This window comes from Terrapene carolina, unplaced genomic scaffold, assembly GCF_002925995.2.
Source record: "Terrapene carolina triunguis isolate 2854851 unplaced genomic scaffold, T_m_triunguis-2.0 Scaffold33911, whole genome shotgun sequence".
In the NCBI taxonomy this organism is placed as follows: Eukaryota; Metazoa; Chordata; order Testudines; family Emydidae; genus Terrapene; species Terrapene triunguis.
The window spans coordinates 4,066,650-4,082,224 of NW_020698262.1; the positions used below are offsets into that span (position 1 = coordinate 4,066,650).

Genomic DNA, 15,575 nt, shown 5'->3' on the forward strand with positions numbered 1-15,575 from the left:
GAGGAGCATGACAGCTGAATTTTGGTCATTATATCCAAAGGTACCTTACAAGTTTGGATTAATCATCAGAAAGTGTGTTCTCTCTGGATTTGGTTCAAAAGTGGCCTATTGGAACTAACATCTTGTTAGTCCCACTCTGATTCCAGCACTATCAGATCAGAACTCAAACCACATCCGTGGTATAGCCTTGAACCCAATCCCCTAGTCTGTACCTAATACAATTTCAAAACATGAATCTCAGCACATCTATTAAATCCACATCTCTATGGCACAGAGATACAAAAAAATAAACAATGAGATTATGCATCCTTGGGATGGATTGCCTCCATTTTTACCCAGATATTCTTGTTCTCATACAATACAAATATGTATTTAATTAAAATGATGGTGAGTTAAATAATATATTCATTTAAAATGTTGGTGAGATAAATAATTTAAGAAGACAGATGTGTTGAAAAATTGAACTTTTTTTGTATAAACAGTCTACTTTTTTCCCCAATAATGGTAACAGTCATTAATTGGTGGAATAAATGTCTGTGACCTATTTCAGCAATTTGAGGGCCTGACTCTGAGAAGTGCTAAGCACCCATGAGTCCCCTGAAAGTCAATGCTCAGCATCTTTCAGAAACCACAGGAGCATGTGGTAAATGCAGCCTCTTGTATTTCAAGTTAAAGTGTATGGTGTAGATATGAAATATTAAGAATTAGACTTTGTTACAGGTATGGGCTTTGAAATCCCAGATAACTTTGTGGTGGGATATGATCTTGACTATAATGAATACTTCAGGGATCTAAATGTAAGTGCATAATTGAATGTTTGCTTATATATAAAACATCATTATGTTTCAGTCATAGCACAGATTTAGCTAAAATATATTATTTGCTATTTTAAACTTTTCAAAAAAGATGAAGCATAAAAGACACAGCTAGATAATATTCAGGAATTTTTGACAAATTACTAAAACTTAAAAGCTGATTAACCATTTAAAAAAAGCAAAAATGCTACAGCTAAGGCTTTGAATTAAAACCACCTAGATATAAGAGTGCATACCTATTTTACCCTGCTCTTTCCCAGTCCCCACAGTTGGTTTATTAAATCAGACTTACACAAAGGTCCATGTCTTTCTTTTCCTAGTTTCTACATTATTTAGATCTATTTCTAACATGATAAACCTATTCCATGAGAGCCAGATATTGGTCTTTCATGGCCACAAATAAAGTTGAGAAGGACATGAGAAACAGACAAACGTGACCTTTTTGGTTTGGTTTTCACAACACTCAACCTTGCTATAAATTATTGAGCCCAGAAGCAAAAGTCAAACCCAAAAATCAACATAGTTTGGATTGTTTGGTTCTGAGGCTTTGGCTGAGGACAATCTATTCTATTGCCATTATCAATGTGATCTTTAAAAAACATTCTCTATATGGACATGTAAATAAAGACACTAAACAACTCATAATTTTGCTTCCAGAATATTTATGTAGGGAGTCCTTTATGCAGTATCCTTTTTGCTATCTGTTTTCTAGTAAGAACAATGTGATAATGTTAGCAACAATCCAGACCATTTAGTATTTACCTACTTTTGACAAATTGCCAAATTCATCAGAACAAACCCATCCTATCCTGCAAGTACTTACTACCACCGGACTCAGTTGTAGCTTTGCCACAAGCCCTGAATAAGGGGCAGGGAGTAGTTGCCTTGCCCCAGGAACTGTGTCACAATCTGGTCCCTGGTTTCCCTTTGCTCCCTGAATGAAAGTAAGCTGTGCGCACCCAGTACCACGAACAAATAACTTCCCTCTGCATGCCTCGAATGAGCTGGCCAGTGTGATGGGGCAGAGCCAATGCTCAACCACACACAACCCATTACCGCAGGAGGGGGAGTTAGGAGCCCCATGGCTACTCAATCTCCCACACTGTTGCTTGTGATACAGATAACCAGTACAAGGAGTGTGGGCGCACCTTATACTCGCTAACTTCCTGAGAACGCATGCAGAAGGAGTTAGTTTTACCCAAATGTATTACTTTTTCCTTCCATGAGACTATTCATGATAGTAAGTACTAAGCTTGGTATTAAGGTCCAGATCCTCAAAGATATTTCGGTACCTCGCTGCCACTGAAATTAATGGGAGGTAGGCACTAAATACACCTTTGAGGATCTGGGCCCAGGTGTTTGCATGGAGAGGGAAGTTATTTGTACTAGGTAGTCGGCTGGCACAGGTTACTTTCATTCAAGGAAGCAAAGGGTGGCCCAGGGATCAGACCATGTGTACTTGCAGATCTGGCCTGAGAAAACACAATAGAAAAAGCTACAGTAATTGCAGAAGCACTTGCTTTATTGTAGGAATATGGAAAGCAAAGTGTGTTGCTTGGTTTGTACACCAGTACCAAGAACACTATTAACAGATTCTCTGTTTAAAAACAAATAATGCAAACCAAATTATTTTTTAAAGTAAGAAATTGGTCAAAGGTGCATGATAATTACATTTTTTGTTTGTTTCTAAAACATCTGCACTCTGACTGAGAAAGCCATAGAGAAATATAGTCTGACAACATCACTGTCTGCAATAATGACCCAGTAGCACATTCAGGTGTTTGGATGCACAACCCAGGAACCAATCTCTCATACGGATTTCTTAAAAGAACTGCAATATGTTCTTAAAGATTTGTTTTGCTGTATGTTTTTCCTATAGTAAATGGTTAACCTATTTTATATAAACAGTCTAAAAATGTATATATTCTACAACAAAAGCAAATGCTTTCCGTGCAAGTTCCTTTAAAACTGTGGGAACATTTAATATAATGTCAGTATTGTATTTTGCTGCAAGTAACAGAAATAACTCAAAAATGCCATTTTGGTTTCTAACGTACTGAAGTTACACTGTAACGTGCATTTTATTTAAACTGCAGTGATGCATTGTTAAACAACGAATTGTTTGTGCAAGCATTGTAGGGACTGCAGGTTAATTGAGTCTACTCTAAAGTGTGTACACTACACAGAACAGAGCCTGATATGTTAATTTATTTAACAAGATTGTAAAAGAATGTGCACTGCAAGCTAGTTAAAGGTATATTTGTACTCTTGTCTTCAGAGAATTGTTTCACATTTGTGTGAGATGTCATTTGGATTGCAGATGTCAGAACAAGAAGGAGTGGTCTCAAATTGCAGTGAGGGAGGTCTAGGTTGGATATTAGGAAAAACTATTTCACTAGGAGGGTGGTGAAGCACTGGAATGGGTTGCCTAGGGAGGTGGTGGAATCTCCATCCTTAGAGGTTTTTAAGGCCCAGCTTGACAAAGCCCTGGCTGGGATGATTTAGTTGGGGTTGGTCTAGATGACCTCCTGAGATCTCTTCCAACCCTAATCTTCTGTGATTCTAAGCCAGGATGAACCAACCGCTATAGAAAGATTATTGTCCAATTAAGTGTTTATACAGAACTAATCAGTGTTTGAAACTAAATCCTAATGGTGTATATACACCATGTAGAAATCAAAACCCAGAACAGCCCATAAGGATAACTGGAAAATGATAAAATTTATTTTGTAACTCTTTGGAGGCTGTAAACGCAGAACCAGAAGATTTAGAGCATGGATATCTCTGCTCCCTCTATTGGGGAGAAGGGGAAAAGCCAGCTCTGGACACCTTTGTTTACAGACATCATTTTGTTTACCCATAATTCACTTACTGAGTTTTGTTCCTTTGGTAGGAATTTGTTGAGTAAATGTGATAATAGATTGTCATTACTGTATTTGTGAAAGGACATAGGCATTGTGTAGGATATGCCTGGTTGAGGGGTATCCTCCTGACTGTACAAATAATGGATTTTGGCCACAAATCTTTATCTAAGGGAGTCCAACTTTATCTGTCCAAGGGACCTGTTCTGCTTTGGCTTCCCCATCTGAAGCTTCTATGCCCTGTATGGGGACAGCTGCAGGATTGGATCAGTATTAATAGGACCGGACCAGTAGTAGCAAAGCTGACTCAAGGGCAGGGCCCATCTAAACTAGTGGCAGACTATCACTGACTCCAGTCCATATCAAGGCTGACGGGAGTAGCAGCAATAGTGCCTAGCTGACTTGTTCTCACCAGGTGCCTCACGCGGGGGTGGGTTGTAGTGCTTACGTGGCCTGTGCTCCTTATTTAAAAGGAGGGGATTGATTAACCAGTGGGATTAGCTGCAGGAGTGACTGGGTGAAATACCATGCAAAGGCGGCCAGACTTGATGATCACAAAAATAGTGTAAAAACCTGTAACCAACCTAGAGTGACCAGACAGCAAGTGTGAAAAAAATCTGGACAGGGGGTGGGGGGGGTAAGAGGTGCCTATATAAGAAAAAAAAACACCAAAATTGGGACTGTCCCTATAAAATAGGGACATCTGGTCACCCTAAAGCAACCCCACTCCACACACACGGGGCTACTGCACTGGAGTTTCTGGCACTAGCCGGTGGGGGGGCTGGGGCTGGTTAAAAGTGAGGGAGGAAGCTCGCCAGGGAGTTCGGTGTGGCACAACCCCAGGCTCTGATCAGGTCAGGAACCGCAGAGCCTCGCCCAGGCCACTAGAGGGTCGAACGAGCCTCCCCTGGGGCAAGGGGCTGACCCCGAACCCAGGCCCATTCCAAGCTCTTCCCGCAGGGAGGCGTAGCCTGGGATTGAACGGATTTACCTCCCCCTCCCGCTCATGGACTCGTCCCACCCGTCCCGCGACAGTAGCCAATAAGAAGCTAGCGCTTGGCAGCTCTCCTCGCTGATTGGGGAAACACAGCTGCCAACCAATGAAGGCGGACGCATTGTGCGGCAAAGGTGGGGAATTGTCCCTCCTCCCATCCCCCCGCTGTTTTCCCTCAGGACAGGCCGGCGCTGGGCTGTGTAGGAAAGATGGCGGCTGTGAGAGACGCTGAGGATGAGCGGGGAAGGTAACAGGTCCCGCCGTTAGGGCGCCGGCTACCGCACCGGCCCGTAGCGAGGAGGATTTTCCCCATCCCCCGCGCGAGAGCTCCCAGCCCCCCGCTGCCTGGCCCTGGGGCGCGGGAGTGCCTGTCTCAGCGCGGAGCCTGGCGGCGGAGGGCTTGTCTCGGCGAGGTAGTTAAGCGACCTCCCGCCCGCGCAGCGCCGTCTGCCCCCGGATTTGGGGGTGACACAGCGATGTACTGGGGTCAGCCTAACTGTAGCGCAGGTCAGGCCTTGGGGGGCAGGATTTTAAAGGGACTCAGGTGCCTAACTCCCAGAGGCACTTCGCGGGCTTGCCTCGCTGGCACCGACATCGCGGCTGGCTTGGACGTCGCACTCTCGCTCGTTCCAGCGCAAGTCGGGGTGCGGCCGTTTATGGGGTGCCTCGTTTTCTGGTGACCTAAGTAGATTTTTATCACTCACTCACTCATCCTTCAACTCCAATAGCTCAAGATGTGAACCGCACAACTGATTTAGTGACGCTGATCCCAGTTTCTGAGTGCACATGCATACAGGGTTATCCCTGCATGCCCCTTCTCTATGGCACTTGTAGCACCCGTCCCTGCCGAATTAGGGCACTTGAAGCATGTTCCTTTGTGATGGTAGATCTCCTTGTATGCTCCCCTCCATGTCAGTCGTTTAATGTATTTATCCTCACCCCTGTGAGGTCGGGAAGTGTTATCCCCATTTTACAGATGGAGATCAGAGGTACAGAAAGACTGTGGGTATGTCTACATTGCAAAGACAAACCCACAGCTGGCCTGTGCCAGCTGACTCGGGCACCTGGGACTCGCAGGGTCCTAGAGCTTGGGCTCCAGCCTGAGCCTGGAAGTTTAAACTGCAATTAAACAGCCCCTTAGCCTGATCACTGAGAGCCAGAGTCAGCTGATTGCAGCATAGACATACCCTGGCCTAAGGGTACATCTATGTTGCAAGTAGAAGTGCAATTTCCAGCTCAGGTAGGTATACATGCACTAGCTTTGAGCAGGCTAACATGCTAAAAATATCAGTGGACTAGCCACCTCAGTACAAACCTGTCCAAGACTTAGGTACGTACTTGGGCAGCTAGCTTGTGCCACCACCTGCGCTGTCATGGCGACATTGCTATTTTTAGCAAGCTGGCTTATGTACATCTATGCCAGCTGGAAATCACAGCTCTCCCTTCAGTGTAGGCATACCCTAAGTGACTTAGAGTTATAGGGTTAGAAGGACTTCAGAGGTCATCTGGTCTTAACCCCCTGCCAAGATGTAGGATTTGTTGTCTAAATCTTATCTAAGACCATATAAAAAGTCTGTGGCAGAGCAGGGACTTGAAGCCAGTTTTCCCAATTCCTAGCATCTTAGCCACTGGACCGTCCATGGACCGGGGGTAGTTAGTTGTTTTTTGTCAAGGTCCAAATTTCTTTATCAAGTTGTAGTTAAGGTCCAGACTCCAGAGAAGAAAATAATAATAAAAAACCTATAATGATAAGTAAATAAAAAGATTTGTGTGTCCATTCAAAAATGTCTGCCGGTCTGGATTTGACCCACAGTCTGCCTATTGATTACCCCTAGTCTATTGTGTGCACCTTGGTGTAGGGACTATCTCTCTTCAGGTTAATATAAAAAGTGTACAGTGTCACCAACTTTTTCCATAAAGATAAGTATAGTAAATGCCTGTATTGTAGCAGGTCAAAATATTCACAGAATTTATGTGACGCATGTAAATAGAATTTTTTTAAAATTCTAAGTAACGTTTTTTGGGGCAATCAGCTTTAAGTGTCATCCTTTCTTAATACAAGAGAGGAGGGTCTAAAGTAAAACCTTGTTACTCAAAATGTATTTGACTAGTTTGAGCAGTCTAGTTTAAACTATTTAAAATACTTCATAGTATACAAATAAAAGTAATGTATTTTTGTACAAGAGTAGTAAGTTCTTTGGAATAGACTGCCCTGCAGTCCTTTGATATTACATATTGACTGAGAGGCAAGATTGTGTTTGCAAGTAAATTTGTGCTTGCAAGTAATCCCATTGACTTCTCAGGTGTGTAAAGTTTTTTGTGGGAATTTTCAGGATTTGGGCTTGCTTTCTTTTGTACTGTGCTTTATAAGACATCTCCCTAGCTGACAATTAACAAAACATAAGCATCATAAATTATTCTTCTTAATTCAAGGTGCATTCTCCACGACTGTCAAGTTGCCTTGAGACTGTAGGCATTAAGTGCAGTACAATGTGCCCAATCCTAGTTTTGGCATTTATTTCAGTGGCAGTCAGGTTCAGGCCTATTCACTAATATACCTAACCCTCATGAGGTGGCATTATTCCCATTTTGCATATGGCAAAACTGAAAAAGAGATGTGAAATACTTGTCCAACATCAATGACAGAACCGGGAATGGAATCCAATTCTCCTGGCTCCAAGTCTATATCCTTTCCACTGAACCATGCTGCCCCCTAAATGAAGTATTTTACAGATGGGAACCTGAGGCAGAGAGATTAAGTGATTAGATGAAGATGTCATAGGATAGTTATGCAGAGCTGGGAAATGAACCCAGATCCCCTGAGTCCCAATCAATAGCCTATTCACAGAACTATTCTGCCTTCTAAATGGGGCTGTCAGGTGTGGCAGAACAGACTCATCTTCCAGTCATGCACCTTTAAGATTTTTCTTTGGTAACTACTATTTCATTAACTGTGTCGAATATGTTAAGCAATATTGTTCCCATAAACACACTGAGCTGGGTGGAGTCTTATCTTGAGTCCAAAAAGATTTAATTATGTAAGTGCACAATCATATGCAATTTAGAATTTTCAGTGGGGGATGGGAAGTTAATTCTCACTGTGTACACTTTTTAATTAATATTTAGGAGGGTTTTTTTTAAATACCATAATCTAAAAACACACTATGCCAGTGTTATATTTGCTAATGTTGCTCTGTGTATGTAGCTTGTTTATATATCTGGTATAAAGTGTAAATTCAATTAATAAGAACTGATTGCTTTTATATGAATCAGAAAAATTCAGTCCATGTTGCTTTGGGAATGAGATGATGATCAGTAGGTTAGATTCAAAATAATTGCAGGCTTGTATGGGCACAATATTTAGTTATGTTTACCTGATAATTTTGAAAAATGGGACATAATATTTTTGAGAGCTCTGGTATTTGTAAATCCTAAATTATAATCTTTCCTATATTCTTAAGTAATAGGATAACCATTCTGTTTAGTTATGGAGCATTTTTGTTTGTTTGTTTTAGCAGAAGTATAAAAGATAAGGCCAAGATCAGTTTAAGAAAATATGATGTTGGAAACAAATTCTCTCATTTGCCACTAGCCAAAGCATCTGTTCTTATGCCTCTAATGGTTAAAGATGGAAAGCTGTATGTGCTATTTACTGTCAGATCAATGAAGGTATGTGAACCATAAGGTCAAAGCCAACTGCATAACATCAAAAGTAAAATGAGAAAATGTGTTGCAAGATTGAGCTGTGTGAAAAGAAAAAGAGAAGGAAGGAAAGCTGATAGTCACATTTACCTATATTCTTATCCAAGTATTAGTCTCTATGTACAAATCTTAATGGTTACTGCATGGTTTTGGAGTCTAGTCCTCACACATGTATGCAACCAAAATATCCATACACACACCTTTATTTACACATGTAAACAGGTATTGATCATGTAAACATTGATCACTGATATTTACTTTCCAGATACACAACAATAATGTGGATATTTCTGTAAAGTCTGATACAAGTTTCCAGGTCAGAATAAAGGGGTTTATTGATCAGTTTCCTACAGAATTTAATTTAAAAAAATTTGACCTGTGCAATAAAGTTTTTACCAATTTGATTCCTAAGTTTGTATCTAACATTACTTTTCCAGTCTCTTTCTTCACTTCTAGATGTGAGAGAACAAATCTACCTTCCTCTCCATTTTGTGCCAGTGGTATCTTTCTAAAACTATTATTGTTACATATTGTACCTAGGTCTACTGTCTGTACTCTTTGATGAGTAATTTACCTGGGTGCTTTTTCTACTTCTGAGAGATGCAGCATCTCTTGAAAGATGCAATAATAATGTTCCTACTTAAAAATCTTGAGACACTGTAATAACTGCGCTTACAATAACTGAGCAGACACACTGATGGTAAATGAGCTTTTTAACAAAGGCTATGATTGGTTCATAGAACTCTCTATTATTAAAGTGAAACTTCAAATAAATATAGAGACATTACTTATTCAGAGATGTTTTTCCGCTGTTGATTTTGGTTTTTATAATGAATTCTGTACCTTGCATATTTAATTCTTTTGTTTGACCATGCAAAAGTAACCATTTTAGTGAGAGAGATAGTTCCAAAGAGCTTGTTCAATCTCTTACGTGAGGGAGAGATGGCAAAAGGCCTTGAAATGTGGATATAAATTAATATATATAAAGCAGGTGGTGATAAAAGTAACTCGTTACTATAAAAATGCCTCTTTTGTGTGATGCTGAAAATGAGGGACCTAGACTGGGTAGATATAGACTCCATGTTCAGATGTTGAGTAAGCTTCCTCATACAGCTCTGACTGTGCATTTCTCTTCTCACCTGTAGAGCTCTTGTTCCAGTTCTCAGCCTTGTTGATTAGAAGAATCTACAATAATTTGGAGTAATTTTGTGGACACAAGGATTTAAGATGAAATCAGCAAACTCATGATACTTAATAATACTCCTTTATTTTTCAGTTGAGAAGATCACCAGGGGAAGTGTGCTTTCCAGGAGGTAAAAGTGAGCCAACAGATAGAGATGAAATAGCCACTGCTCTCCGGGAAGCCAAGGAAGAAGTGGGACTCTATCCAGAGCAGGTGGAAGTCATCTGTAGGCTGGTACCTGGAATTGATAAAGTAAGGTGTACCAAAAAAAAAATCAATCAAATCTGAATATTTTTAGGAAACAAGCTGAAAATTGCATTTCACTTCTATAAGCTTATCACTGACATTTCAAACCTGAAGCAATGAGTGACCTTTTACTTTGTAACAGGAATGCAGCCAGTATACTTCCTCTGTTCTGGAGATGTTTTTTGAGGTGTAAATCAGTGTTGAGTTTTCAAGCTTCTAGGCTCTAGCTATATCTCTCATGGGAACCGTTTTCACATATTGGAGAAAAGATATAAAGTGCTACATTTTCAAAGCAAGTTTTTTCATATTTTTATTTATAGATAACAATTCTCTTGTATTAATGCTCTAATTTTTGTTTGTGTATTTATATATTAATCTCCTTACTGTTACTTTCATTTTCGTATCTGGTAGGATAAAACTAGTACAGGGGTGGGCAAACTACGGCCCACGGGCCGGATCCGACCCCTAAGGGCTTTGGATCTGGCCTGCGGGATTGCCCGCCGCGAGCCCCGCGCCGCTCTCAGAAGCTGCCGGCACCATGTCCCTGCGGCCCCCAGGCAGGGGGGCAGAGGGTTCTGTGCGTTGCCCTTGCCTCTAGGCACCGTCCCGGCAGCTCCCATTGGCCGGGAACGGGGAACCGCGGCCAATGGGAGCTTCGGGGGAGGTACCTGGAGGTGCAGCAAGGACAGCACACGCGGAGCCCTCCGCCCCCCGTCCCCCAGGGGCTGCAGCGCTTCCTGGAGTGGCGCGAGGCCGGGGACAGGGCAGGCATGCAGGGAGCCTGCCCTGGCCCCAGTGTGCGCCGCTGCCACCCCAGAGCCGCTTTAGGTAAGCGGCTCCGGGCCGGAGCCCGAACCCCACCTGCACCCCAATTCCCTGCCCTGAGCCCCCTCGTACACCTCGCACCCCATCCCCCTGCCCTGAGCTCCCTGCTGCACCCCTGTGCACTCCAACCCCCTGCCCTGAGCCCCCTCCCGCAGTCTGCACCCCTCCTGCACCCCTGTCCTGAGCCCCCTCCTTCACTCCGCACCCCTCTTGAACCCCAATCCCCTTCCCTGAGCCCCCTCATACTCCCCGCACCCCTCCTCTGCCCCAGTCCCTTGCCCTGAGCCCCTTCCTGCACACCACGCTCCCTCCCGCACCCCAACCCCCGGCCCTGCATACAATTTCCCCACCCAGATGTGGCCCTCGGCCCAAAAAGTTTGCCCACCCCTGAAGTAGTATCTCCTAGGAGTACAGTGGAAACATGCATTATCTAATATTTTGAAACTGCAAGTATTCAGGTAAAGGTAGCTTTAAAGCACCAAAATTCATAGAAAGGACAAATCTAGCTGTTACGACAGTTTTCTTAAATATTGTTCTGCTAAGTGCATCATTCAGTAATCGTTATGCATTATAATAATTTGAAATATACATATACAATTGTGTATACCAAAAATGTTAACTTTTAATGCTCTCAGCACTATCTACTTTTGTAGTGTCTCACAGCCAATTTCATTTTGAGAATTCTTAAGGGTGTGTAATGTAATCAATTGAATAAAAATATATTTAGTTACCTGATGGATCTTGGTCTACAAACACCCTTATCTGTCTTATTCTGCTCTGTTACCTTGATATTTAAATACTCTATCCACATTTACATTAGAGTAACTGAGAGCGAATTGTGACCCTTGTTTTTGGAACAGTGACATTTTCTTGCTGACTCTACAGGTGATGATGGTTGGCTTTCATTGTAACAGTATGTGTCAGGTTTTCATATTTATAATCTGTATGAATAAGCTCTTTGTGAATGCCTTACAGTTTATCAGTGACTTCTACTGTATGGAATATCCGACTCACTCGTGTGTGTGATTGTTGCCCTGTATTGGTAGCAGCGTGCAGAGAATGTAAACACTGATGTGTGTCCCAAATAAGCAAGATGCATAAGCACCTGCGTAAGTTGAAACACCTAAGTAGTTCCATTGATATCAATGCTAAAAAGTACATACATGCTTAGGTAGGTAATTGCTGAATTAGGGCCTGAAAGTGCTTCACAAGTATGATTGTTTCATAGGTTATCAATAGTGTTGATTTTGTAGATAGATTATTTCTAAAACATTTGAAAAATACAGGACTTTCTTTTTAAGTATTTCAAACAAGTTGATGTTTTTTCTTCCTTTCAGGTAGGTTCGTTGGTAACACCAGTTGTAGGATTTATAGAGGACACATTCCAGGCCAGGCCTAATCCAGATGAAGTGAGTGATGTGTTTTTGGTGCCGCTGGAGTACTTTATCGATCCATTAAAGTACACGACCTTGCCTTATAAAAGAACAGATGGTGTTGGAAGTTGGCTGCACAGTTTTGTATATGATGACCCTGAGCGTAAAACATCACTTAGGATATGGGGACTCACTGCGCACTTTGCTGTATTTCTTGCTCTTGTAATTTTTGAAAAGAAACCTACATTTGACATTCAGTATGATCTTGACAACTTAATTTCATCCTCTGAGAAGAATTTCATGGAGCAGTATATGTCGCTATACGAGGGAAGAAGCAGCAAACTATGAGCTGTGGGACTGGCACATAAGTGTAAACAGTTGGTTTAAATTATTTTTCAAACTTTACTATTTGATTTTCTGAATCAGAAATTGACCCGTTTTAATGCCTTTATTGGATTACAAAAAATAAAGTGCTGATAGATTAATCAGCCCTAAATAGACTAATTTCTGTATTTATTTTACATGTATTTAAAGGTTCATTATACAGTATTTTTCATGGTCTTTGTGGGTAAGGCATTGGACTGGGACTCAGAAGACTGAGGTTCAGTTTCAGGCTCTGTCATGGATTTCCTTTGTGACCTCGGATAAGTTACTTACCCTCTGTGCTTCAGTTCCTCTCTGTAAAATGTGGATAAAATTCTTCCTAACCTTTGTTTCTTTGATTTAGAATATAAACAGTTCAGGGCAGAGCGTGTATCTTACTATGTTTGTAAGTACTATACTATACTATACTATACTAGAGCATGATGGGGCTCTAATAGTGATTGGGGTTAGGAAGTTTTCCCCTGAGATTTAAACTAAATCTGCTGTGCTGTAGTTTGAACCCATTGCTTCTTGTCCAGCCCTCTGTGGCAAAAGAGAGAAACTTTCTCCATCTTTTTTGTGGCAGCCTTTCAAGTATCAGAAGACGGTTATCATACTCCCTCCTTAATCTCCTCATTTCCAAACTAAACATACCCAGTTCCTTTTAAATAGATTTAAATCTGAGCCAGGTTCTCAGGTGTTGCAAACCAGTGTAGCTTCTTTTAACTCAATGGAGCCATGTCTGTTTACAACCATTGGGGGGCTGGCCTGTCTTTCTATATCCATCTATCCACAGTTTCCAAGGAGTTAAACAAGGTTGCACATTACTCTTACAATGCTGTAGTATATAAATCATAGTTCAATAGGAAGTATCCTCTCCATGGAGACTTCTCTATTGAAGGTGAATTTGATAAGAATAAATCATTCTGGTGTGATTAAAGTAGGAGGGCAGTCTGTTTGGTGATGACTTGAAATATGTTTAATTTAGCTTTGAGTCAGAAATCCATCATGTAAATGAAAATTAATGATTGGAGTGGTATCAAAACACATGCAATGTTTGGACACCTTCTAAATTTTGAAGCACAGAAGAAGAAAACTGTCTGCTACCAAGCAGCCTGTAGGTTGCATGTTACATATCTCAAATGATTACTCAAAAATGAAAGCCCTAAATGAAAACAGATATCATTTTACCAGAAATTACCATGACTGTCATGTGGAAGATTAAAAGCAAACCTGGAACTGACGAAGAGAGCAAAACGAGCAGTGAGAGAGAGAACAATGTTGTTTCTCAGGAGCTCAGTCATTGATCTCCCTATTATTATTTTATAGTTATATAGTTTATAGTTATAGTTATATTACAGGCCCCATTCAGTATCAGAGACCTGTTAGGCTATATGCTGTACAAATACATATGACGACACTCTCTCTGGCCCCAAAATCTTATAAACTTCAGAATTCTGGAGAGTTCTGCACATGGGTTAGAAAGGCACAAATGTAGTTTTAGGCATGCTATTTTGTACTTGGCAGCTACTCAGCCTGCACCCAAATTTTTGTAAACCCTAAATATTTTATTTGCCTATTAAACATTAAAGTTCTTCTCTTTGTTAAGCAGGATAAACAGCTGGCTCACATTTTCTTATTGAGCTTCCTTGTGATTCCTGATGCTGTGTTGCATTTGGCGATCAGGCTGGTATACAGAGATGTTTTAGTCACCATGAAGCACTGTCAATCAGATCTACAGCTGATGTAAATCAGCACAGCTCCATTGCTGTTGAGGGTTCTTTCCCTATTTTCTTTTGCCCATCAAAAAAGAGGCACAAGAAGTTCCAGTTTCATTCAAAGCATGAAACCTTTGTTCCAAGGTCTCTCCATGCCTCTCTGGGAGAATTTCCATGCCTCTCTGGGAGAATCATCAAATAAATGCCAACTACTTTAGGAGAACTGTGACCTGGGCTGGATTTGAACCAGTAACCTTCTTACCCCATTGTCCAATCCCCTGAGTTATCCTATCTTCCGTCTTGAAAAATCTTTTTTGAGTATTCTTCTTCTAACATTTAGCCTCATTTGCGTGCTTTTTAAAGCAGGAAAAAATATTGAACATTAAAAATATTTTCCTTTAATAATAAAAAGAAAGATGCATACACCTAACTGGAGGTATGCCACTCTTACTCCCTGTGCATCCTCTCTGTGTTAGCCTTACATGGTGAAGCACTGGGATCCAAATTCAAGAAAGCATTCCTATTTAAAATAAAAGCATACACAGCTTAAGTCCCATTGAAGCCATTGGCACTGAAGCACATCTGTACGTGCTTTCCTGAGTCAGGACCTAGATAGGTACTCTGTAGCATCTTAAAGTATTTCCCTATCTCATAAACCACAAAGTAGATGTGCTTCCAGATCTAACAGGAGTGAAAATCATCTCAGTGCAGCTGTTCTGCCCAAGGTCCTGTGCACCAAGGGAGGCCCACTTAGACCCCATGTTAAAATTTAAACAAGGCATTCAGCAGAACGTGGACCTTCTGCACTGGCATAAATTTCACAGAGAGGAAGTTCCTGCTTCCAAGAAGTTAATAGCAAAACTAATAGGAAGAAACCCCCTGGATCTAAAGTATTCTAAGTCTCTTTTGATGGTACAGTCCAGTGCAGTCTATAGATGAGCTAGTAACATCCCAATATATAACGAGTTTGTTTGACCTTTCGTTTCTGTCCTTTTGTGTGCCCAACTCATTTTGGATCTGTTTGCTATTGTTAAGTCTAAAACAGTAATTTTCTTTGACAGATAAATGTACAGTAGCTGAAGTTTGGAAAACATGAAAATGGATATTCTGAATTCAATAAAAGGCCATTCATGACAAGTAATAGCAGAGTGGATGTTGTCTCACTTCTTTATGTGGCACTTAACCCTCCCCCTGGAGTATCCATAACGGCTTTCTGCTTAGTAATTTGCCTTCCTTTTATTTCTTTTTTGTCCATCCTTTCTCCTCGGTGTTTTGATTTTTATGGAGAAATATTACATTCACTTTGTGAAGCCTCCTATCAACTAAGACTTTTTTCCAGCTGTGATCTAAACATCAATTCAACTCCACTCTCCAAAGGTGCATAATCCCCAAAGTAGTAGAAACAGCCACATACTCAGTACTTTAGGTTGCTGTGTTATGTATTCTCAGAAGACTCTCCTGAATAGTCCAGGCCAAATTTTCAGCCAGCCTCAAA

General features: G+C 41.2%; 1 protein-coding gene across 2 annotated transcripts; it reads left to right on the forward strand.

Annotated features, from left to right (window-relative positions):
* Positions 1-4,843: 4,843 nt before the first annotated feature.
* On the forward strand, positions 4,844-12,425 carry LOC112109687 (peroxisomal coenzyme A diphosphatase NUDT7). 2 transcript variants are annotated; one of them, XM_026663754.1, is made up of 4 exons: positions 4,844-4,917; positions 8,186-8,339; positions 9,649-9,807; positions 11,964-12,425. In XM_026663754.1, the coding sequence occupies exons 1-4, from the start codon at positions 4,880-4,882 to the stop codon at positions 12,345-12,347; spliced, it is 735 nt and encodes a 244-aa protein (XP_026519539.1). In that variant the 5' UTR covers positions 4,844-4,879; the 3' UTR covers positions 12,348-12,425. The 2 variants fall into 2 exon arrangements, with proteins under 2 accessions (XP_026519539.1, XP_026519540.1); XM_026663755.1 differs by having other exon boundaries at positions 4,863-4,917; positions 8,189-8,339.
* Positions 12,426-15,575: the final 3,150 nt, after the last annotated feature.